Source organism: Carcharhinus amblyrhynchos, chromosome 7, assembly GCF_965287045.1.
Source record: "Carcharhinus amblyrhynchos chromosome 7, sCarAmb.v2.hapA, whole genome shotgun sequence".
NCBI classification, from domain to species: domain Eukaryota; kingdom Metazoa; phylum Chordata; class Chondrichthyes; order Carcharhiniformes; family Carcharhinidae; genus Carcharhinus; species Carcharhinus amblyrhynchos.
In genome coordinates this window covers 4,109,937-4,133,609 of record NC_137330.1, presented here as the reverse complement: position 1 = coordinate 4,133,609, position 23,673 = coordinate 4,109,937, and the positions used below count along the sequence as shown (strand labels likewise).

The window sequence follows — 23,673 nt, the reverse complement described above, 5'->3', positions numbered from 1 at the left end:
CTATACTCAACACATCTGTTATTCCTACCGAAATGGATTACCTCACACTTCTCCGCATTAAACTCCATCCGCCACCTCGCGGCCCAGCTCTGCAACCTGTCCAAGTCACCCTGCAAACTTCGACACCCTTCCTCACAATCTACCACACCTCCGACTTTGGTGTCATCAGCAAACTTACTAATCCACCCAACTATACCCTCATCCAGATCATTAATAAAGATTACGAACAGCAGTGGCCCCAAAACAGATCCCTGAGGCACACCACTCGTAACCGAACTCCATGATGAATAATTACCATCAACCACCACCCTCTGTCTCCTATCTGCTAACCAATTCCTGATCCAAGTACCTAAATTACCACCAATCCCATACATCTGCATTTTCTGCAGAAGCATACCATGGTGAACCTTATCAAACGCTTTACTAAAATCCATATATACCACATCTACTGCCTTACCCCTATCCACCTCTTTGGTCACCTTCTCAAAGAACTCAATAAGGTTAGTAAGGCACGACCTTCCCGCTACAAAACCATGCTGACTATCTCTAATCAATTCATTCCTCTCCAAATAACTATAAATCCTATCCCTAATAATTCTTTCTAAAACCTTGCCCACTACAGAAGTAAGACTCACTGGTCTATAATTCCCAGGGAAGTCTCTGCTCCCCTTCTTAAACAATGGGACAACATTCGCTGTCCTCCAATCATCCGGTACTATACCAGAGACCAACGACGACCTGAAGATCAGAGCCAGTGGCTCTGCAATCACCTCTCTTGCCTCCCATAGAATCCTAGGGTAAATCCCGTCAGGACCAGGGGACTTATCTATTTTCAACCCTTCTAGAATATCCAACACATCCTCTGTATCAACTACAATACTTTCTATTTTACACCCCTTCACCCCAGTGACCTCCTCAGCTACATTCATATCGTCCTGTGTGAACACCGAAGAGAAATAATGGTTCAATGCCTCTCCAATCTCTTCCGGTTCCACACACAACTTCCCCCTACTGTCTGTAACTGGCCCTAATCTTGCCCTGACCAACCTTCTATTCTTGACATACCTATAGAACGGAATATGCTCAATGATGGTGAAGGGAACACGGGCGTTGATTGGTTAATGTCGAACATCCAACCAATGGCAGACAGGGGCAGGTTCTGAAACTGCAATGGGGCGGATGAATGTCATTGGCAGCCCAGCACGTGATCCGATTGGAGACGGCAGGAACGTCAGTGAGTGACAGGACAATCTGAATGGCCAAGTGAGATGGTAGCGTCATGTAATTGGTCAGACTATGAAGGGGCAGAGCCCCGAAAGCTAGTAGCTTGTGCTACCAAATAAACCTGTTGGACTTTAACCTGGTGTTGTGAAACTTCTTACTGTGTTTACCCCAGTCCAACGCCGGCATCTCCACATCATTACAGCGTGAGGGATAGATAGCACGGATTGTGAATGGCCGCGGGCCAGCGGGATCTGATTGGTCGTCGAAGGAGGAACTAGGATTTCAGTCAGAAAGGAAGGGATGTGGACTCTGATTGGTCGGAAAGAGGGGTAGTGGATTTTAATTGGCCGCCAGGGACGGGCGTGGCCAATCAGTGGTCTGGGAAGGCAGTAGTGGATTCGTATTGGTTAGACTAGGAAGGAGCGGCAATTGATTGGTGGAAATGCTGAGGCGCTGATTGGTTACGGTGGAGAGGCGAGGACGCTGATTGGTCACGGCAGAAGGGCAAAGGCCCTGATTGGTCATGGCGGAGGGACGGGGCGCTGATTGGTTGGAGGGGGATGGGAAGTGGTATCTGACTGGTCAGAATGTGGTGGGCGGAGCCACGCGGCAGTTAGTGGAGCCGCCATTTTGTGAAGAGGAAGAAAAAACCAGAAACCGAGAGGTGAGTAACAAATATCATTAAATATAAAATCTAACCCAGGTAGAAGAGTAAATCTGTGATAGATATATATCATTGAGGCCGAACTAAATATTATAGATATATAAAATAATAGATATAATGTAGATACATCATAGAGAATAAAAATCAAAACCCAGCGAGTGACAGTGATAAATATAATCCTAGTATAACAGAGTGAGCAACAAATAGCGTTAAATATCATTATCTTAATCTAACAGTGAAGCTGTGATAAATATCATTGAAAATATAATGTAAATATTAGAGAAAAAAATCATCAAAACCCAGCGAGTAACAAATGTTATAAATATATATAATAGAGCCTGCAGTAAATATATATATTCAGATACGTCATAGATATAATGTAAGTATCATCTAGATATACCAAATAATGTAAAATAATATTTAATATATAACAGGGTAATAAATGTCATGTATACAGTCTGTGATAAATATAGCATATAAAATGTAAATATATCGTAGAGAAAATAAAACAAGAAAAACCCAGAGAGAAATTGAGTGAAATAATGAACATAATATCAATATATCATAGTCTGTGATAACTATCATCTAAATATAGATATATTATAGATATAATGTAAATATAATCCAAATATAACAGTTCATAAAGCAAATATCATTTAAATTATTTCTAATTATCTTAGAAATAATTTAAAAATATCTAGATATAACGTAACTTTAATCCAAATATACCAGATGGAGTACAATAATATATTAAAAATATAATATAACTGTGATAGAATCTGTAATATCATAGATATAATATTTATCAGAATAAAATAAATATCAGAATCTTGGATATATCATCGAGAGCGTAATAAGAATAATATATTCTGGATATCGTGTAAATGCAACATAGTAAATTTAATATTATAAATTTGTTAGATATCTGAACATATAATAGAGATATAAATGTACATTATGAAGTAAGTAATATAGTAATTTAATGTATATATATATCATTAGTGAGAAAAGAATGATTAATGTATGTTTTAATATAGATATGTAATAAAATAGAGAGGAAATATGTCTAAATATATATATGTATAGTATACGTATATGCGGCATGGTGGCACCATGATTAGCACTGCTGCCTCAGAGCACCAGGGACCCAGGTTCAAATCTGGCCTTGGGTTACTGTCTGTGTGGAGCTTGCACGTTCTCTCCATGTCTGTGGGTTTCCTCCGGGTGCCCCAGTTCCTTCCCATAGTCCAAAGATGTGCGAGTTAGGTGAATTTGCCATGCTGAGTTAACCCTATTGTCAGGGAGAATTAGCAGGGTAAATACATGGGGTTACAGGGACAGGGCCTGAGTGGGATTATGGTCTTGATGGACTGAATGGCCTCCTTCTGCATTGTAAGAATTTTATGATGTCCTGTGAACATGGAGGGGAGAGAGAGCGAGAATAACGTGGGGGAAAGGGGAGGAACATGTCCCACATCTGGGTTTGCTCCTCAAAGTGAATCTTTGTGTAAAAGAGCTGGTGTCACAGAATATTTGCAGCACAAAAGGAGGCTATTTGGCCCAGTGGTGTCAGTGCTAGCACTGTGGCCGCCCAATGCTGTTCCTCCTCTCACTTTCTCTCTCTCTCTCTCTCTCTCCGCCCCCCCAACCACACACACACACACACCCCCCCAACTTAAAACTGCAGCTTCTTTCTTTTCAGATAACAACCCATTGCTTTGATTAAAGCTCTGTTTTCCACTCTCTGGGGCCATGTGTTACAGTTGGTAGGCACTCCTCATCTCAATTCACCTCCCTTCTCTTTCCAACCCCCTTCGACCTGTGCTGTCTCATTCTTGTTCCTTCCATCTGTGGGAACAGTTCCATTCTCAGGAGACAAAGGAAATTTGGCGTGTCCGCTACGACTCTCCCCAACTTTTACAGATGCACCATAGAAAATATTCTTTCTGGTTGTATCGCAGCTTGCTATGGTTCCTGCCCTGCCCAAGACCGCAAGAAACTCCAAAGGGTTGTGGGTATAGCGCAGTCCATCGTGCAAACCAGCCTCCTGTCCTTTGAGTCTGTCGACACTTCTTGCTGCCTCGGCAAAGCAACCAGCATAATCAAGGACCCCACACATCCTGGACATTCTCTCTTCCACCTTCTTCCTTCAGGAAAAAGATACAGAAGTCTGAGGTCCCATATCAGCCAACTCGAGAACAGCTTCTTCCCTGCGGCTGTCAGACTTTTGGATGGGCCTACCTTGCATTAAGTTGATGTTTCTCTGCAGCCTAGCCATGACTGTAACGCTACATTCTGCAATCGCTCCTTTCCTTCTCTGTGTACGGTATGCTTTGTACAATGTGCAAGAAGCAATACTTTTCACTGTATAAGAACAAATCAAATCAAATTTCTCCTTATCTCCTTGTCCTCTCCACCTAGACCCCTCATGATTTACAACACCTCTGTCGCACCTTCCCCTCTGCCGAGGTGGAGAGTGCCAACTTCTCCAAACATTCCTTGTCCCAGAAACCATTTTTATCAATCTATTCTGCACCGTCTCCACGGCTCTGGTTCCCTTTCCCATTTGGTTTGCGTTTATTGAGGCACCTATGCCTATGTACTGAGTTGACCATTTGTTTAACCTCTATACTGTCGGTATGAGGGCAAAAGAGTTATAATGTTAGGACAGAGAAATACAGAATACGACTTAAGTCACTGTTCAACCATAATATCTTCCAGTATACAAGCGTCAAATAGTTAGGTCAGCGGTTCTATTAGATGCATGACCCAGCATACTGAAGCATTATCAGTTTTCTGTCCTTCCTTCTGCAGCCGGCCAAGTGCAGGGAGTGTGTCTCTGGTGGAGTGTGGAGGGTCCGTATTCTACGGTGGAGGGTGTCGGGGGGCTCCGGCAGCTGGAAGTGACTGCTGCGGAAGATATGGCTGCCTTGCAGCAGCAGCAACAGCAGAGTAACCAGAACCAGACCTGGATTGGAAACCAGGCCACGCAGGCAGCACAATGGTAAGAATGGGGAGAGTGGAGGGTGCGGGGACGGGGTACGTACAGGAGAGAGCTGTCCCTATCCACACACACTTTATCTGTCTCCTCACATGGGGGGAGCTGTCCCTATCCACACACATTTTCTCTGTCTTCACAAGTAGGAGAGAGTTGTCCCTATTCCCCCCCACACACGTGCACACACACGGTTCCCACGTACAGGAAAGAGTTGTCCCTATTCCCCCACACCCGCACACACACTCTGTCCCCACTTACACACACTCTTTCAGTCTCCAGGCACAGGATGGTGCTAGCTATATCAGTGCAGTTTTACCCTGTCTCGCGTGTTGTATACAGGAGGGATCTGCCTGTCTGTTAAATGTAAATTCAGGAAAACGGGATGGTTTTGACATTTATCTTTCTTTGACATTGTGCACAGAGCAATGAGCTGTTATGTTTGTTTTCTGTTGTTCTCTTGCTCCCCCTTTCCTTGTTCCCTAGGGCTCAGCAGTACAGTTGTTCCAGCGGCGGAGCGGCGGAAAATTCCGGAAAGCAGGAAAACCCAGAATGGGAGAAGGCCCGGCAGGCTCTGGCCAGCATCCACAAAGCAAGTGCACAGTCTGGGACAGGAAGCGGACAGGGGGCCGCACAGGTAATGGCCAATGGGATGCGGGGTGGGGGTGATTGTGAGGATGGTGGTTATACGAGTGTCTGCCTTCATCGCTCCATCTTCAGTCTGACAATGATTTCCTCTGTTGCTGTTTGGTCACAGAGTCCTCAGTACCTGGCTCAGCACTCAGATCCAGCAGCCATGCAGCAGTATTATCAACAGTGGTACCAGCAGTACAACTACAATTACTCCTACCCCTATTACAGCCCCTACCAAATGGTGAGTACCCGTGTGTTCAGCTTTCCCCATTACAATCGCTGCCCACATGTTTTCGTTCAAACTTTCCGCCTCACGCCTCAGCGTGGGATGCTACCATTATAGCTAATGGGAGGTGGTGGCAAGCTGAAAGACCGCTTTGAGCAAGATTTCAAGTTGATATCATTGCTCAATTATGCACTCTGGAAGCGACCCAGGGCCCATCCGCTTCAAACAAAAGGAACATGATCAAGCTTTGCGCCTTTTTTGAATGATCCCAGAACCAATAGTTCCCCTTGCTTTCTCCATGGCAATGTCTTAGCCACTCAGAGTCAACATCCCATCCAATCCTCACTCTTTTCTCCTTTAGTGTAAGCTGGGTTATCTCTCCAATTTGGAATTCTTGTGTTTGTCCTGATGAGTGCAAGACAAAAAGCTTCAACAGCATGTCTCCCTTTTTGCAAACGTTCAAGATCTCTTAACATCGATTGGGTGCCCATTCTAAACTTCTCCTGCTCTTCGTGTGATTTGCTTATTTCTAATCCCCTGAATGGAAAATGAGATCAGGCTGGTGCACACATGATGGTCTGAAAGACCTTGTTCCAATATCCTTGCTCTCTGCCCCTAAGGAGGCACAGAGAGAGAAAAAGTATCAGTTCCCCTTATGACTTTGTGTGCTTTGATTGTTGAATGGATGGTAATCTATTTACTAAATTATCTGGCAGAAGATCTCTGATAATTCACAGCAGTTTGATTGCGATACAGTCATTTATTCCAGCCCTGAAACATGAGCTATAGTGGGTATCAACTGCTCTCAGTTCATTCTGCAGCTAGTACTGGTTTACTCTGAAAGAGACCTGTGTCTCTGACATAGACACTGGTCACACATCTGAAATGAGAATATGGGCAAGGTGGAACGGTGGTTAGCACTGCTTCCTCACAGCACCAGGGACCCAGGTTCAGTTCCCATCTCGGGTCACTGTCTGTGTGGAGTTTGTAAGTCCTCCCTGTGTCTGCGTGGGTTTCTTCTGAGTGGTCCACTTGCCTCCTATGGCCCAAAGATGTGCTGGTTAGATGGATTGGCAATACTCAATTGCCCCTTAGTGTTCAAAGATGTGCAGGTTAGGGAAATTGGCCATGCTAAATTGCCCCTTAATGACCAAAGATTTGTGGATTAGGTGGATTAGTTATTGTAAATGCGCAGGGAAAGAAAAAAATGGGCCTGGGTGGATGTTCTGTCGATGCAGACTCAGTGGGCTGAATGGCCTTTCTCTGCACTGTAGGAATGTCACGGAATGCTGAGTTGATCCAGTGGTTTAATTTCTGTCTTTATTCCTCCATTGAACGTGGGTGACGCTGGCAAGGCCAGTATTTTATCCCATCCCGAGCTGCCTTTGAATTGAGTGTCTCGCTCAGCCACTTCAGAGAGGCAGCTAAGAGTTAACTACGTGGCTCTGGAGTCACATGTAGGCCAGACCGGGTAAGGACGGCAGATTTCCTTCCCTAAAGGAGATACTAATGAACCACATAGGTTTGCAGAAGAAGCGATGGTAGTTTACGGTCACCATTAATGAGGCTAGGTTTTCAATTCCCAGTTTATTAATGGAATTCAAATACCACCAGTTGCCACGGTGGGATTTGAACCATTTGCCTCTGGATTGCGAGTTCAGCCACATTGCCACCAGGCTATTATCTGCTCGATCCTTTGTGTTTTTGTTTCAGTGATTTTGAGTAGCACTTGGTCTTACCTGTGATCCCTGTTTGATCTCTGCTCCCCGCCCCTGTGTCATTGCAGAACATGTATTCAGGATACCAGGGTCAGTATAACGTACAGGGTTCCTACCCAGGAGCACAGCAGGGCCAGCAAGTGTCGCCGCATGGCAGTAACCATACGCAGGTATGTCTCAGTCACAGCACCACCCTAACCAGTCCTCCATCCCCACTCCCTCCCAGCAACTGCAGGATACATCACACATACTTCCTTTCCCACACCTCGCTTCAACAGGAACCTGTAGATCAATCAGCGTCACACCATCACTGGGGAAATGCCAACATCCATTTCTCAGAAAGTAATTAACAGGGTATTCGGAAAATCAGAATGCAGTCAGGCAGGCTCAGAGCGTGGGTTTGCGCAAGGGAATTCCTGTTTGCCCAATGTATTCGATTTCTTCCAAGTAGGCTGGATAAAGGGAACCTGTGGAAGTGGTGTATTTGGATTTCCAGAGAAGGCAGCCACACAAGGCACGAGTCATGGTCTTGGAGTGATATATAGAAAACAGGAGTGGGCCATTCGGCCCTTCAAGCCTGCTGCACCATTCATTATGATCGTGGCTGATCATCCAACTCAATAGCCTGATTCCGCCTTCCCTCCATATTCTTTCATCCCCTTCGCCCCAAGCACCATTTGAAAACACACAATGTTTTGCCTAACTACAGTTTGTGGTAAGAAATTTTACAGGCTGCTCCATCTCTGTCCTAAATGATCTGTCCTGTATCCTCAGACTGACTGTGATCACTCGTTTTGGGCACCGCACCATTGAGACCATCCTTTGTACATCTATCCTGACAAGTCCTGTTAGAATTTTGTAGATTTCTATGAAATCTTTCCCCACCCCCCTCATTCTGCCAAACTCCAACGAATACAATCCTAACCAACTCGATTCCTCCTTGTACTTCAGTCCCATCATCCCAGGAATCAATCTGATGAACCTCTCTGCACTGCCTCGAGTGCAAGAACATTCTTCCTCAGACAAGGTGTGGCCTTACCAAGGTCCTGTATAATTACAGCCAGACATTCCTGCTCCTGTAGTCAAAGCCTCTCACTATGCAGATCAGCATACCATTACCTGTTTTACTGCTTGCTCACCTTCAGTAACTGGTGTACAGGGATACCCAGGTCTTATTACACATTCCCCTTTGCTAATTTATGATTATTCAGATCGTAATCTACCTTCCTGCTTTTGCCACCAAAGTGGATAACCTCACATTTATCCAAATTATACTCGATGTGCAAATCATTTGTCCACTCATTCAGTTGTTCATATGGGCACGGATAGAGAATTGGCTAACTACCAGGAAAAGGGGAGTTGGAATAAATGGGTCATTTTCCCGAACGGCCTCAGGTCTCATGCTGGGGTCTCCAGCATTTGCAGTCAATATTGATGACTTGGATGAGGAAAGCTGGAATATGCTCCATTCAGATTTGGTGAGAAAGAAAATGTTGTGAGGAGGGGACACAGTCTGCAAACTAGGTTAAGTGAGTGGGCAAAAAAGAACATTGGCAGGTGACGTGTAATGTGGGGAAATGTCAACTTGTCTGCTTTTGACAGCAAGAAAAGAAAAACAGATCATTGTTTAAACAGAGAGAGATTGTGGAATGCTGCAGTGGAGAGGGATCTGGGTATTCTTGTATGTGACTCACCGAAGGTTAGCGTGCACCTGCAGCAAGTGATGAGGCAGGCAAATGTTGGTTTATTGCAAGGTATGGGGTGGATATGGAGTATGAAAGGAGGGATGTCTTGCTATAACCATACACGGTACTGGTGATACTGTACCCAGAGTACTGTGTACTGTGTTTTTGCACTTAAAGAGAATGGCACAATGGTTAGCGCTGCTGCCTCATGGCGCCAGCGACTCGGGTTCCATTCCAGCCTTGGGTCACTGTTTGGAATTTGCACGTTCTCCCTGTGTCTGTGTGGGTTTCCTCCAAGTGCTCTGGTTTCATCCCATTGTCTAAGAATAAGGAGGTAGATGGATTGGCCATACTAAATTGCCCTTTAGTGCTCAAGATGTGCAGGTTCGGTTTATTAGCCAAGCTAAATGGCACGAGGTTAAGGCAGAGGGAAGGGCCTGGGTGGGATGCAGTTTCAGAGACAGACTCAGTAGATTGAGACTCTGCATAGAGATTCTATCTTATGCTTGCACTGGAGGCAATTCCGAGCTCCTCACTGCCAGGTCGTGGTTTGTCTGATCAGGAGGTGCTGAACAGGTTGGAGCTCATGCCTCACTTTTTGCTCACGCCCATGCCTTCACGCGCATGTGGGCACACTCTCTCGTGCACACACCATTGTTTAAGAGGTGCCCCCAGACTGAAATTTTCTCCTGCCTCTTTCTCCCCTCTTTACCTCAGCCTCCAGTACCCGGCCTGGAAGACGGGCTGCCCTATGCCAATTCGCAGGGGACAGGCGGGCAGCAGAGTCAGCAGGTGCAGAAGCACACAGCGGGAGGGCCAAGCTCCAGCCAACAGCAGCAGCAGCCGCAGCAACAACAACAGGCCGCCACACAGCAGCAGCACCACTCGCAGCAGGGCACCTATTCAGAGGGCAAAGGAAAGAAAGGGCAGCAGCTGTGGCAGCGGATGAAACGTAAGCAGTGGTGTGGGGGAGCAGGGCAGGCGTTGCCCTCAGATTGATGTCATGGTATCTTTGGGGTGGAGGGGCGTGACCAGCAGACTGTCTTCATCAGTTATGCCCCGAGGTGATGCTCTCTCTATTGTGGTTACAGAGGCGCCGGGCAGTGGAGGAGTCAAGTTCAACATCCAGAAACGACCGTATGTGGTCAGCAACCAGGGCTTCAGTGGCACAGCGGCCGAACAGGGTAGTCAACAGTTCCCCGAATCTGAGAGGTACCAAGCTGCCAGGTAAGGGAGAGGGGCACTGTCCGAAGACAGGCCCACGCACATGTGTGGTTCAGCTCCGTGTCACATCCACTGCATCTCTTACAAGGGGAGTTGAGTGTGAAAGCAGGGCACTGCTACTGCAGCACGTAGGGCCTTAGGGAGATCAGGGAACTGTATTCAAATGGAGAAATACTGCAGAACTCTGCAGTACAGAGGGATCTGGGTGTCCGGCACAGGTTGGAAGCACCAAGTACCCAAATCCCAAATGGAAACATGAATCGGCCACCATAACAATTTTGCAATTTGTGTACAATGAAATTTCTGAAGTCAAGGTAAGTAACTAAGACCAATTGTGATCATTTTATATATTAAGCGTTTATTAAGGGAGAAAGGAAATTCACATTTAAAACACAAGAAACCTTTACACAGTTAGCAGTACTTTACAAACATTTCCTAAAAGCTTTTAGCTTAAATAAACTCGGAGCTAAACCCCATCTTGATGGCAACAGTCCCCATAGATTATTTTAATCAATGGCAAATTCCACTAATATACTAGACGATGCCCTGTTGGTTCTCGGGAAATCTTACACGGAATCCTGTCTGAGAGAAGCAGCAAACTGGTGTTCGTAGGTCTGGTTTCAACATTTCACCATCTTGACCAAGATCTCTCAATCCCACACCACAATCTTCAGTCTCACTTTAAATCATTTGTTGTCCTTTGATTTTCCACTCTCTTGTTTCCACAATCCTTCAGAAGTTCCTCTTCCCATAATTGATCAATTTTTTTTGTACTTCACAGCTGTTATATTTATAAACTTACTATTTTGCCTCATCCATTTATGATCTCCCAATTGTATATATTTGACAATACAATAGTTAACTTCAAGTCACCTCCCATTCATGCTGCTTTCTTTGCTCTCCATCTTGCCTCTGTTCATTGCAATTTCAAATCATGAGCCTTCACACCTCTATTGGTGTTTTGACTGGTCTTCAATTCGATTAAACTCATTGCACCCATACTCAACCATTCAGGCTTGTTTCCTTATACATGACAATACATCAATGCTATTGTATTAAAAAAACACGCGGAGGTTGAGGGGCGACTGGATAGAAGTCTACAAGATTATGAGGGACATGGACAGAGTGGATAGTAAGAAGCTTTTTCCCAGGGTGGAAGAGTCAATTAGTATGGAGCACAGGTTTAAGGTGTGAAGAGCAAGGTTTAAAGGAGATGTACGAGGCAAGTTTTTTTATACAGAGGGTGACAGGTGTCTGCAACTTGCTGCCGGGGAGGTAATGGAAGCAGATACGATAGTGACGTTTAAAGGGCATCTGGACAAGTGCATGAATAGGATGGGAATGGAGGGATATGGTCCCTGGAAGGGTAAGGGGTTTTAATGCAGACGGGCAGCATGGTCGGTGCCAGTTTGAAGGGCTGAAGGGCCTATTCCTCTGCTGTAATCTTTTTGTTCACTCTAATTTTCTTCATAGAACGTAAAATTAGGTTGCAGGGATTAAGAAGAGGAGAGGATCTAGAACGCAGGGGTGGGGGCACACCATTTCAGAATGAGGAGGGGGTCTCCCATTGAAGATAGAGATGAGGAGGAATTTCTTCCCTCAAAGGGTGGTCAGTTTGGAATTCTCTCCCTCAAAGAGCAGTGGAAGCTGCGGCTCATTAAATATATTCAAGGCTGAATTAGAGGGTAATGCAGTGGGGAACACGCAGGAAAGTGGAGTTGATGAGATAAGTCATGGTCTCACTGGCTGATGGAACAGCCGAGAGTGGCTGAAAGGCCTGCTCTAGCTCCTTCCCATTGCTGTCTATGATTGCTGACAACCTCTTGCGATTGGTTTGACAGCGGCTCTCCCACCAAGCCCGATGATTGGCCCCAGGCAATGAAGGAGTACGTACAGCGATGTTTCACAGCCTGTGAGACGGAGATGGACAAGGACCGGACCGAGAAGCTGCTCAAGGATGTCCTACAGGCTCGGCTACAGGACGGTTCAGCTTACACGATAGATTGGAGCAACGAGCCTCTACCTGAGTATGTATCTGTCACTGTATCTGTAACAGGCTCAACTACATGGGGTGTTCCCCCTGTTCCTGTGTAATAGGCTCGAGGGGCTGAATGGTCTGCTGTGTTATCTGATTCGAAGATAACTGATGATGGAGATTTTTTGACTGCTCCCCTTCATTAATTCTCCCTGTTTCTCTGCAGCCTCAACAAGGACGACACAAAGACCACGCCTCAGAAAAAGAATCGGTGGGAGCTGCCAACCGTCCAGTCCCATCGAGGGGGCCTGACATCCAGTCCTTCACAAAGAGGCACCATGCCCACCAGCTCGAACCACCGCAGTGGTGCCTCATCCCAGCGGGCACGGGGGAGTGGGCAGCCCTCCAGGTTTGGGTACCGCAATGTCTTCACGCGGGAGGAGTCCAGCTCCTCGTCCAGTGCAGGCTCCCGATCCCGGTCAGCCAGCCGATCCCGCTCCTCTTCCAGGTCTCCGCACAGACGTCATCACCGCAGGTAAGGCTCAGAGAGACTCTGCCATCATTCCCCTGCCAGTTCTCAACTCTCTGTGCCATCTGACTCACCTCTTTGCCCTCTGAATCTCCCCTCCACTCTCCAACTCTCTTCATCTTTTTGTCCTCCGACCCGTCCCTTGTCTCCCCCTTCCCAGACTTCCCCCTCGCTCCCTCCCTGGTTCTCCCCTTGCACCATCCCGCAGCTCTCCCCTTGTTCCCCAATGCTCCCCTTATCCCCACATCTGCAGTTGCTGTGTCTTTCTGCTCCATGTTTCTGTCGGTATTGACTGTTTAATCTCTGTGACAGTGACAGTGGCTCAAGCTCTGGGAGCGAGAGTAGCTCATATTCAGGCAGTGAGACTCGTTCCGGATACAGGAAGCCTTTGCAGAAGGGGCGAGGTCGTGGACGAATGGACCGGGGGCGAGGCCGGGGGCGGATGCAGAGGAACAGACGGTAAGGAGCAGCACCAGAGAGTGGAGAGCAGTCAGCCACTGCCCTATCCCAGACTAATCGAGCGGGTGGGAAACTGGGATAGTGCGTAGATGCTTTGGGTTACTCTGCCTGAAGAGTTGATGCTGTACGTTCACTGTTTTTCACTGGCATGTATGAGCATTGCTTCGAGTCTGGCTGTGTCCTTGGGAGCTGTATCACCGTGTTGAGTGCTGATGCAGTCAGGAGAATGAACCTCTAAACGCAGGAGTTGCTTCAGGTTTCAACCTTATCCTGTTTTCGGCACTCTCTCTTCTGTTTCTATTACGTGTATGAGCTGTGTTCCAGAGACTGAAATCTCATCATCCAGACTCTCTGTCTCTCTCCCCTCTCCACACCTCCCTGCACGGTCGGAGGGAGAGGGGTATGTATTATAATCCAGACTGACACTCGCCCCCAGTGCCAGTACTGAGGGAGTGCTGCACCGCTAAGTGTGTTGTCTTAAGATGTTAACCTGGGGATATAAGATGATCTTGTGGTTGTTCCCTGAAGAAGAGTGAAGTAGGGGGAAAGAGAACTGCCTGGTGCCCTGGGCTCCATAACTATCCTGTCAACCCTCGACAATTAAATGGAAAGGTGATGATCTTGTGATTATTGCATTGCATGTGGGATCCTGCTGTGCACAGATTGGCTGTTACATTTTTTATTACAGTGTTGGCTGTTCCAAAATTGGCAAAGTAGTTTGTATTTTGCAGTTCCCTGCCCAAGTGTATGTGTCTCTAACCACTCCCCACCCCTGTTGTTTCTCCCACAGGGACTTTGACATGCAGGCCGTCAGCAAGAAGGGGCGTCGGATGAAGCGGCACAGCCAGCTGGTGTTCGAGGACCCTGACAAGGAGTTCAAGAAGCAGCGGCGGGCAGCCCGCTTCCAGCACGGGCAGCCCAAGAGGCTACGGTGTGAGCCCCTGGTCCTGCAGATCAACAGCTTTGACAGTGGCACCGAGCCCCTTGACTGGGACCACATCAAGATCGTGGGCACCAGCCAGGAGATCACCAAACACTACCTGCGGCTCACCTGCGCCCCGGATCCTTCCACCGTCCGGCCGGTTTCAGTGAGTGCTACACACCTGTGTGCTCGTGGTGGTGTGGGAGGACCCTGTGCTTTTTCTCCCCTCCCCTCCCCCTGAGCACCCCCCCCTCCCTCGGGCACAGGTCTCTGGCTCTCATTTCTTTCCTCATTCAGTGTCCAAGTACAGATTGCGCACATTGTCACATAAAGGAACCTTTGGGGAAGAGTGATCATAATATAAGAGACTTTGCTAGTGAGTTTGAGAGTGGTTTACTTGAGGCTTAAATGTGGCTCGTAAATGTCCCCCTCCTCCCCTCCGCCTGCTCTTCTCCTCTGACTCCCCTCTGTCCCCCTTTCCTCCCCTCCGTCCCCCTCTCTCCCCACCCCCTCTACCCTCCTCTCTTCCCCCCCACCCCTTCTCCCTTCCGCCTCCCCCTCCACCCCCCAGCCTGTCTGTTTAATCTCATTCCCTGACTGGTTCCACTGTCTATCCTTGCTATCCTGTGCTGACACCTTGTCTCCTCTGCCCATTGCCTGCAGCTAATGCCTTTGCAAAGCTCCGTCCCCTGCCCTAACTCCCTCCTTTCTGGTGTCTTTCCCTGCCTCCCTGATTGCCTGATGAGGGGGATATTTGTTAACTTGCCCTCTCCTGCTTTTCTGCCCTAGGTTCTCAGGAAGTCTCTGGCCATGGTGAAAACTCACTGGACCACGAACCAAGATTATGCCTTTGCCTGTGAACAGCTGAAGTCGATACGGCAGGACTTGACGGTGAGTCACTGAGTGCATCCGAGCGGGATTCCTGTCTAAGAGGAGCAGGTCGTTCAGCCCCTCGAGCCTGCTGCACCATTCAGTGTGACCATTGCTGATAACCCCTTCAATGCCTCCCCATTTCCTTGATGTCATTGGGATTTAGAAATCTTATCAATCTCTGCTTTAAACCCACTCAGTGACTGAGCTTCCACCGCCCTCTAGGATAGAGAGTTCCAAAGATACACTACCCTCTGAGTAAAGACATTTCTCCTCCTATCCGAATGTGTCCCCTGGTTGCAGACTATCCAACCAAGGGGAACATCTTACTCGTATCTTCCCTTGCTATTCCTTGAATGAATTTTGAAGTTTCAATGAGATCACCTCTCATTCTTCAAAAGTCTGGAAAGCAAAAGGTCCAGTTTGCCCCAGTCTCTCTCCGTAAAATAGTCCCGCCATCCCCTGGGATAAGCTGCAGTATCATTAATAATGTGCTTAAGATTGTAAATAGCCAAGATCTCAGCACTGAACCTCGTCCCACACCACTAGTCCCAGTCGGGAACCCTGAGGAGGTCCTGTTTGTGCTCTCCCTCTCTGCATTCTGCCCACTGGTGAATCCTCCAGGCCAACATATCCCACTCCAAACTCCATGAGCCCTTACCAACTCCATGTTCCTTACTTTGCTGATTGTGTGCCACTTTATCCCAAATCTTTTGCAAATCCAAGATTATTATCAACTGCCTGGTTTGCCCTTATCTACCCTGCTAGTCACAGTTTCAAAACAAAACTTTAATAAATACATCAAATTGGACCTTGCTTTTACTAAATCCACACTGATCCTGTCTGGCCATACTGCAACATTATAAGATCTTAAGACATGGGAGCAGAATTAGGCCACTCGGCCCATCAAGCCTGCTCCGCCATTCAATCATGGCTGATATTATTCTCATCCCCATTCTCCTATCTTTTCCCCATAACCCCTGATCCCCTTATGAATCAAGAACCTATCTGTCTCTGTCTTAAAGACACCCAATGACCTGGCCTCCACAACTTTCTACGGTAAAGATTCCCAAAGATTCACCACTCTCTGGCTGAAGAAATTCCCCCTCATCTCTGTGTTAAAGGACGTCCTTTTAGCCTGAGGTTGTGCCTTCTGGTTCTAGTTTTTCCTAGTGGCGGAAACATCCTCTGCTCCCTCTTCCTCTAAACAAGCCTCGCAGTGTCTTATCAGTTTCAATAAGATCCCCCTTCATCCTTCTAAACTCCACTGAGTACAGACCCAGAGTCCTCAACCATTCCTCATATGATAAGCTCTTTGTTCCAGGGATCATTCTTGTAACTTGTGACATTCCCAGTGAGTTGGTAAGATTTCCGTAATAATATATTCCAGTGTTTTCCCAGTGAGTGATTTCAGGCTGAACCCAGTCATTACCCTAAAGAGCATGAAGAATGGGAGGCCTATAGATTCTATAAAGGTCTACAGCACAGGAAAAGATCTTTCAGTCCATCACTCCTCTTTCGATCAAAGACAAATCATCTTACTTTTCTAATCCCATTTTCCAGCACTTGGCCCATAGCCTTGTACGCCTTGGCATCGCAAGCATACAGCTAAAAACTTCTTAAATGTTAGGAAGTTCTCTGCTCCCACCGCCTTTTCAGGCAGTGAGTTCCAGCCTCCTACCACTTCTGGTTTTCCCTCACTGCCCCTTCCCTTATATCTATCCACGCTCCCCCCCCCGCCCCCAGTCATTAATTCCTTCACCGTGGAGTAAAGTTACTTCCTGTCTGCTTACTATCACAGCCTTTGTGACCTTATCCGATCTCTTGCAGAGAGCAGAACCATGCGCTAAGCTCTACAATTCCCTCCCTAAATCTCTCCACCTCTCTCCCTCACTTCCCTCCTTTGGAGTACCTCAATATCTCATTCTGTTGCCTGATATCCGGTTATTTTTATAATGTCTTCCCCCCACCCCATGCCCCAAGTCTGTGAAGCGGGATATATTAATATAACTTCTGTAACACCTTCATTTCATGATCTTTCTCCGTTCCACCTAGGTTCAAGGGGTGCGGACTGAGTTCACAGTTGAAGTGTACGAGACTCACGCACGGATAGCACTGGAGAAGGTAGGAACTGGACCCGGGGGATGGGGGGTGAGGCACAGAGTGAGGAAAGGGGTTAGAGAGCAGCCTGTGAGGAGGTTAAAAGTGACTGGAGGGGGCAAAAAGCAGTCCAAGAAGGTTAAGGGTGATGGCCATTTCAGATAGTAATCTGTGAAGAGGTTAAAGGTGATGGGGTCACAGAGCAGTCAGTGAGGAGGTTAAAGGTGACTGGACGGGCCAAAAAGCAATCCAAGCAAGTTAAAGTTGACTGGGGGATTGGGGTGGTCAGAGGGCAATTCTATCTCTATACTGAATACCCGAACCTCGTGATGAGCGTTTCTCTTCGATGCAGGGCGATCATGAGGAATTTAACCAGTGTCAGACACAGCTGAAGTCGCTGTATGCAGAGAGCCTGCCGGGGAATGTAGGAGAATTCACTGCGTACAGAATCCTTTACTACATCTTCACGCAGAATTCTGGAGGTATGCTGACCCTCTTGAATCCTCAATCTGTTACCCGTTTTCCCCGGATCTCTCTCACTCTGTGTCTCTATTCCACCCGACAGACATCACCACCGAGCTGGCCTTCCTGACCCGGGAGTTGAAGTCGGAGCCGTGTGTGGCTCATGCCCTGGCACTGCGGGCGGCCTGGGCCCTCTGTAACTATCACCGCTTCTTCCAGCTCTACAAGGCTGCCCCCCGCATGTCAGCCCACCTCATGGACAAGTTTGTGGACCGCGAGAGGAAGCAGGCTCTCAAAGCCATGCTAAAAACGTACGTCACTCTGGGGAGACGGACAGAGGGAGGAGAGCGAGCCAGAGAGAGAGAGAGCCTGTGGGGGTGGGAGCGAGCTTGAAAGAAGGAACCCTGGGCCCTGGGGGAAGGGGGGAGCAAGCCAGAGAAAGAGAGAGAGAACCGGGGTGGGGTGCGGAGGGTGGTGGACTAAGTCAGAGAGACCCAGGTGGGGACAGGAGGGGGTGGCGGGGAGAGAGAGCCCTGGAGGAGTGGGGGCTGAGGAGAAGAGAACCCACGGAGAAAAGGGAATGGTGGCAGAGGAGAAACCTCATGACGGTGTCTGAGGGTAGGAGGGCTGGGAGGGAGCAGTGAAGCCAGGGGGGTGGGAGGAGGGAAGAACCCTGGTTGCGTAGGGCTGGCGGAAAGCTGATGAGGGAGGGATGACTGGTGTTGGAGCACGGCTCAGGTGAAGGAACCCGGGGGAGATAGGAGCCTGTGTTGGAGGGCAGATGGAGGTTGCTGGAGGGAGCCCAAGGAGAACCTGCTGAGATTAGGGAGAAGGAAAGGAGGATACAGCCGTGGAGGAGAAAGGGAGGAAGATACAGTCCTGAGGGGGAGAGAGGAAATGGCACTGGGGGAAGAGACAGGAGGATATGGCCCCTGGAGAGAGAGAGAGAGAGAAAGATATGGCCCAGGGGAGAGACAGAGGAGGATACAGACCTGGGACGGAGAGAGGAGAATATGGACCCAGGGGAAGACAGAGAATGATACGGCCCTAGGTGGGAGAGAGAGAGGGGGAGATACAGGCCCAGGGAAGAGAGGAGAGGATACAGTACTGTCAGGGAGAGAGAGGATGATACGGCCCCGGGGGGAAAGAGAGGAGGATATGGTCCTAGGACAGAAATGGGGGGATACAGGCCCAGGGAAGAGAGGGGAGGATATAGTCCTGGCAGGGAGAGACAGAGGAGGAGTTTCGGCACCTGGGGAGAGAAGGAAACGTCCCCAGGGGAAAGAGAGGAGGGTACAGCCCCAGGGAAGAGAGGGGAGTGTACAGCCCCGGGAGAGAGAAAGAGGAGGATACGGCCCTTGGGGAGAGTGGCGGATATGGGCCTGGGGGGAGAGAGGAGAATATGGTCCTGGGGGAGAGAGAGGGGGATATGGCCCCAGGAGGGAGAGGGGAGGATACAGTCCCGGCAGGGAGCAAGAGAGGAGTTTCCGGTCCTGGGGGGAGAGAGGGGGGGATACAGTCCTGGCAGGGAGAGAGAGAAGGATATGGACCTGGCAGGGAGAGAGGAGGATACGGACATGGGGTGGGGGGGGGAGATGGAGGAAGATATGACCCGGGGAGGAGAGAGAGAAGGATACGGCCCCAGGGAGAGAGAGAGAGGAGGATACAGCCCAGAGCGGGGGAGGTATGGGGGGGTGGTTGGATACAAACCCCAGGGGAGACAGAGAGAGAGAGGAGGATACAGTCCTGGCAAAGAGAGAGAGGACTTTCCGGCACCAGGGGAGAGGTAGAAGGAATCGGCCCGGGGTGAGAGAGAGAAGGGGGGGGGGGAGATACAGCCCTGTGGAGAGAGAGAGAGGCTCCACTCGTTTGAGAAGGGGGGCAGCGTGAGATGATGGCAGGTGAGGTGCGAGACACTGTGTCAAGTGAGGAAGCCTTTGCAACGGTTTGCTTTGGGTTAGGGCTGAGTGTACTCTAAACCATAGCTGGGCTTTTGGGCTGGTAAGACAGGCCACAGTCTTCTCACCAGTACTCCTGGTGCTATCTGTCCCAGGTAAGTATCCTGAGTTTCCATCCAGTTGTTTGAGGGGACGCAGCCTGTGTGCTGGAGAAACCAAAAGTCAAGCTGTCGAAGCTTTTCATCTGACGCTCATCAGGACAAATTACACAGAAGCGATCAGTTTACAGTGCATGCGGAACGAGTGCTGATTGGGTTGCTAAATTGCCTGAGGCCTGTCCCCCATTTCCTCTCCACAAATAAAGCAGTATAATTAAAGCTACAATGCCCGGGTTGATTCCTTTTGTTTGCAGAAGCTGGTCCCTGTGTCCAAATGTATGTTGCTTCTAGCAAACAAAAGTGAACCCCAAACTGATCATCTTCAATTAGTTCTCTATGTGATGCTACTTTATTAGGCACACTCGGTATTGTGCAGTGAGTGCTGTCTAATAACAGAATCACACCTAATACCAGGCACTGTGCTCCCAGTCGAGTATGGCCATTACCCGGCCTGTAGCCAGCGAGTTCCCCAATGAGTACCTAACTGTGAAAGCTTCGACAGCTTAACACTTCTTCATTGTATCCCCCACCCTGGCGGCATCCCGAGTTTGTGGGTGAACCGAGCTTGGAGGTGGGAGTCAGGTTTGCAGAACACCAAACGAGGTGCTGCTACAGTAAGGGGAGTGCTCGGGGCATTCCACGTGCCTGATCACCCTGTCACGCGTTCAAACGCAAGGGCATAAAGGGACCCGTTCCTCTCTTCATGCCGCACCAGAGAAAGTGGTGGCCAGTGTCTGTCTTCAACAGAGCGGAGGATTTCAAGAGTTGGTTGGTGTGTCTACAATGTTAGGTGTGGGGCAATAAGTACCAACCGTGTATGTAGTTACCCAGTCCCCGCTCCCCTCCTGACCCTAGTTAAACTGCTGACATTCTCGTTAAGAGTGTCAGCAGAGTCCTGCAATGAGTGGGGGGGGTGGACTGTCTGTGTGTGCGCTTATGTCCACATATGTGATTGTGTAGCTGAGCAAGGGTTTGGGTATACATGTATGTGTGCAAGTGTGTTTTTGCACGCATATGTGAATGTGCATGAATGTGTGTGCGCGCACGTGAACATAAATGTGAGTGCATGCTTGAATGTGTGTGCGCGTGAATGTGTGCACGTCAATATGTGCGTGCGCGAACGTGAATGTGTGCGTGCGCGAACGTGAATGTGTGCGCGCATGAATGTGTGCGCGCATGAATGTGTGCGCGCGCGAACGTGAATGTGTGTGCGTGCGCCAGCGTGAACGTGTGCGTGCGCATGAACATAAATGTGTATGTGGGTATGAACATAAATGTGTGCACACGTGTCTGTGTGTCAATTTGTATGCTTGTGCACATAAACATAAATGCATGCACGTGTGCATTTGAATGTGTGAGCCTGCGCGCGTTTGAATGCGTGTGCATGCACACACTTGCATGTGTGCACCTGTGGATGTGGGTGTGCGCATCAGTGTGTGCATGTGCAGATATGTACATGAGCATGTGTTTGTGTGTATGTGAGGGATGGGGTCAATGCGTTGAAACCTCGCCTCTGCCACATACCCTCCTGTAGTTTTTAAACGTCGGTTATGTAGAAGTGTCCTTGCTGTATTACTGTTGTCTCTCGCTAACCTTTTTTTTTTGCCCGCCTCTTTCTCTCGATCTCTCTCCTGCCCTCTAGTTACCGGCCAGCGTTACCTGTCTCCTATGTGCAGTCCGAACTGGCCTTCGATAGCGAGGAGGAGTGTCAAGTGTTCCTGGGCTCACTAGCCCTCACCTTCCTCAAATCTGATAGCACCAAGATTGACTGCAAGCAGAGTGCCTTGCAGCTGCCGAATTTCTGACCCTCCCCCAGCCTATGTCCGATTGAGGGGGGAGGGCAGGTGAGAGTGTGGGCTTGGCAATGTAACTGTCCCTCTCACGCAGAAGATAACGCCGTTCTGATGTCTCTCCCCGAGATTTAGTTTTATTTTTGTTTTAAGCAGTTCAGTTATAAGGGACGTGTTTGTGTTTTATAATTAATTTTTTCTTGAAAAAAAGCCTCTTCAACCCCATGAGGTGCGCAAGGATGACACCTTTCTCTGAATCGTGCCTCCCCTTTTGGTTTGTAGAACGTTTTGAGGGTTTGCATCTCCCATGGAGAGACATGGCAGCCCCTGCAGTCCCGTCCTAAAGCCCTATCCTGCCCTCCCTCCTTCCAAAAATATTTCAACAATTCCCTTAACTTCCTGGACCTTCTGGAAAAATTGCTCTGGGATTTCTGCGTCTGGGCATTCATCACGTCTCGATATATTGCTGCCAAACTCGTGAATGTAAATGGTTAACGAAGTTGATTTCTTTTGTGTCTGTGTATATAATATGTGTATATTTATATAGAGATAAAAGATGTGTATTTAAGGATTTTTGCTTTAACTTTAAGAAACTGTACAGACCTAGACATCCAGACTTACTGGAATGACAAACTGTGTTTTTTCTCCCCTTCCTAACTCCTTCCCTTTCACTCTCTCTCCCACCACCCCAACCTGCCACCCAACCCCCACAACCCAATCCTTACCCTTCCCCTTTTTTTAATGCAATCAAGTCTAAATTTGTAAAGTTTTCATGTGTGTATATTTTTGTATCTTGTCTAAATGAGACGCTAACGATGTTTCAGTTTTTTTCTCTCTCTCTCCCCCCCAATCCCTCTCTCGTTCCCACTCTCCGGCCAGCTTGAGGGAGCGATGGAACGGCATGCAAATAAAAACCAAAACCAATTGAGAGCGTTGAACCAAAAAAAAGCACGCACAAAGGCAGACCGACTGACCGTCACTCAGCAGCAAGCAAAGAGGCCAGGAGTCTGGCGAAGTTAGCTGCAGCCAGAGTCTGGAGTGACAGGACTGTATCTCATCGTTGAATCCGAGAGAATCCGATCAATCTTCTGGGTTTTTCTCCTTAACACAGTGTCAGTGGTTTGCAGTGAACAAGGATGAGGAAGAGAGGGACTGGAGTTAGTTGTCTTTGTTGAAATTGAGAGGGAGCTGAGCCGTGCATGGAAGATAAGAAATGGGTCGAAGGGAGCAACAGGAGGTGTGCACTGCTTCCCCCTCCGCTGCCCCCATGTCACGTTGCTCTGCTATTCAGCCTTTCCTGGCGGCTGGGAGGGGTGAGGGGAGTGTACCCATGTTCGAGCAGCCGTCTTTTCTTTTCAGGTAGTACCACCCGCCGCAGGATTCGGTCTCAGACGCCGGGAGTCTGCTGACAGTCTTCGTTATTACACCCCTTTGAGACCCAACCCCTGTCTGCCCTTTCCCTCCTACTGTCCTACCCCCCCACCCCACCCCACCCCACCCCAGTGAAATCTGTTTCCCCTGTCCCTCCCTCCCCTCCCGTCAGACCACTGCAGCTGCTTTTTGTTTGTTTATTTTCGATACCCTGACACAATTTCCCTTCCCCCCCCTTCACTCCCACCCATCTCCTTGTCTGCCCCACCCCCAGTCTTTTTTCAGAATGCATAATGTTTTTGAACTCTTGTTGCCAATGTCTGAAATAAAGTTTTTGAATAGATTTAGCTGTGGGTGTTTCATCACTGCACATCTCTGTGTCTAACCCCCTGCTGTACTTATTCTGGGAGTGTTTGATGGGGACAGTGTAGAAGGAGCTTTACGCTGTATCTAACCCGGTGCTGTACCTGTCCTGTTTTTAATGGGAACTGTACAGAGTGAATTTTACTCTGTAACTAACCCTATGCTATACCTGTCCTGGGAGTGTTTGATGGGGAACAGTATTAAAAAATTATTGAAACCCTACAGTATAGAAAGAGGCCATTTGGCCCATCAACCCTCCACCGACCACAATCCCACCCAGGCCCGCAGCCCAGTATCCCTACGTGTTTTACCCACTAATCCCTCAAACCTACACAGCTTAGGATGCCATAGCCAATCAACCTAACCCAAACATTTTTGGACTGAGGAAACCTGGGCAGACACGAAGA

The 23,673-nt window shown here is 48.4% G+C and overlaps 1 protein-coding gene across 1 annotated transcript; it reads left to right on the top strand.

The window, feature by feature from the left end:
* Positions 1-1,784: 1,784 nt before the first annotated feature.
* Positions 1,785-23,019, top strand: leng8 (leukocyte receptor cluster (LRC) member 8). The gene is made up of 16 exons (XM_080191821.1): positions 1,785-1,888; positions 4,703-4,892; positions 5,370-5,520; positions 5,641-5,757; positions 7,529-7,630; positions 9,863-10,097; positions 10,237-10,372; positions 12,211-12,396; positions 12,571-12,879; positions 13,186-13,332; positions 14,123-14,420; positions 15,044-15,145; positions 17,180-17,248; positions 17,577-17,706; positions 17,790-17,997; positions 21,385-23,019. Exons 2-16 carry the CDS (start codon positions 4,810-4,812, stop codon positions 21,545-21,547), a joined length of 2,436 nt encoding a protein of 811 aa, XP_080047947.1. The 5' UTR covers positions 1,785-1,888; positions 4,703-4,809; the 3' UTR covers positions 21,548-23,019.
* Positions 23,020-23,673: the final 654 nt, after the last annotated feature.

Excerpts from the sequence above, each read along its gene's own strand:
- leng8 (XM_080191821.1), top strand. The coding sequence starts at position 4,810 with ATGGCTGCCTTGCAGCAGCAGCAACAGCAGAGTAACCAGAACCAGACC. Across the intron at positions 4,893-5,369 it reads GCCACGCAGGCAGCACAATG|GGCTCAGCAGTACAGTTGTT; the intron begins GTAAGAATGGGG and ends CTTGTTCCCTAG. Across the intron at positions 12,397-12,570 it reads AGCAACGAGCCTCTACCTGA|CCTCAACAAGGACGACACAA; the intron begins GTATGTATCTGT and ends GTTTCTCTGCAG.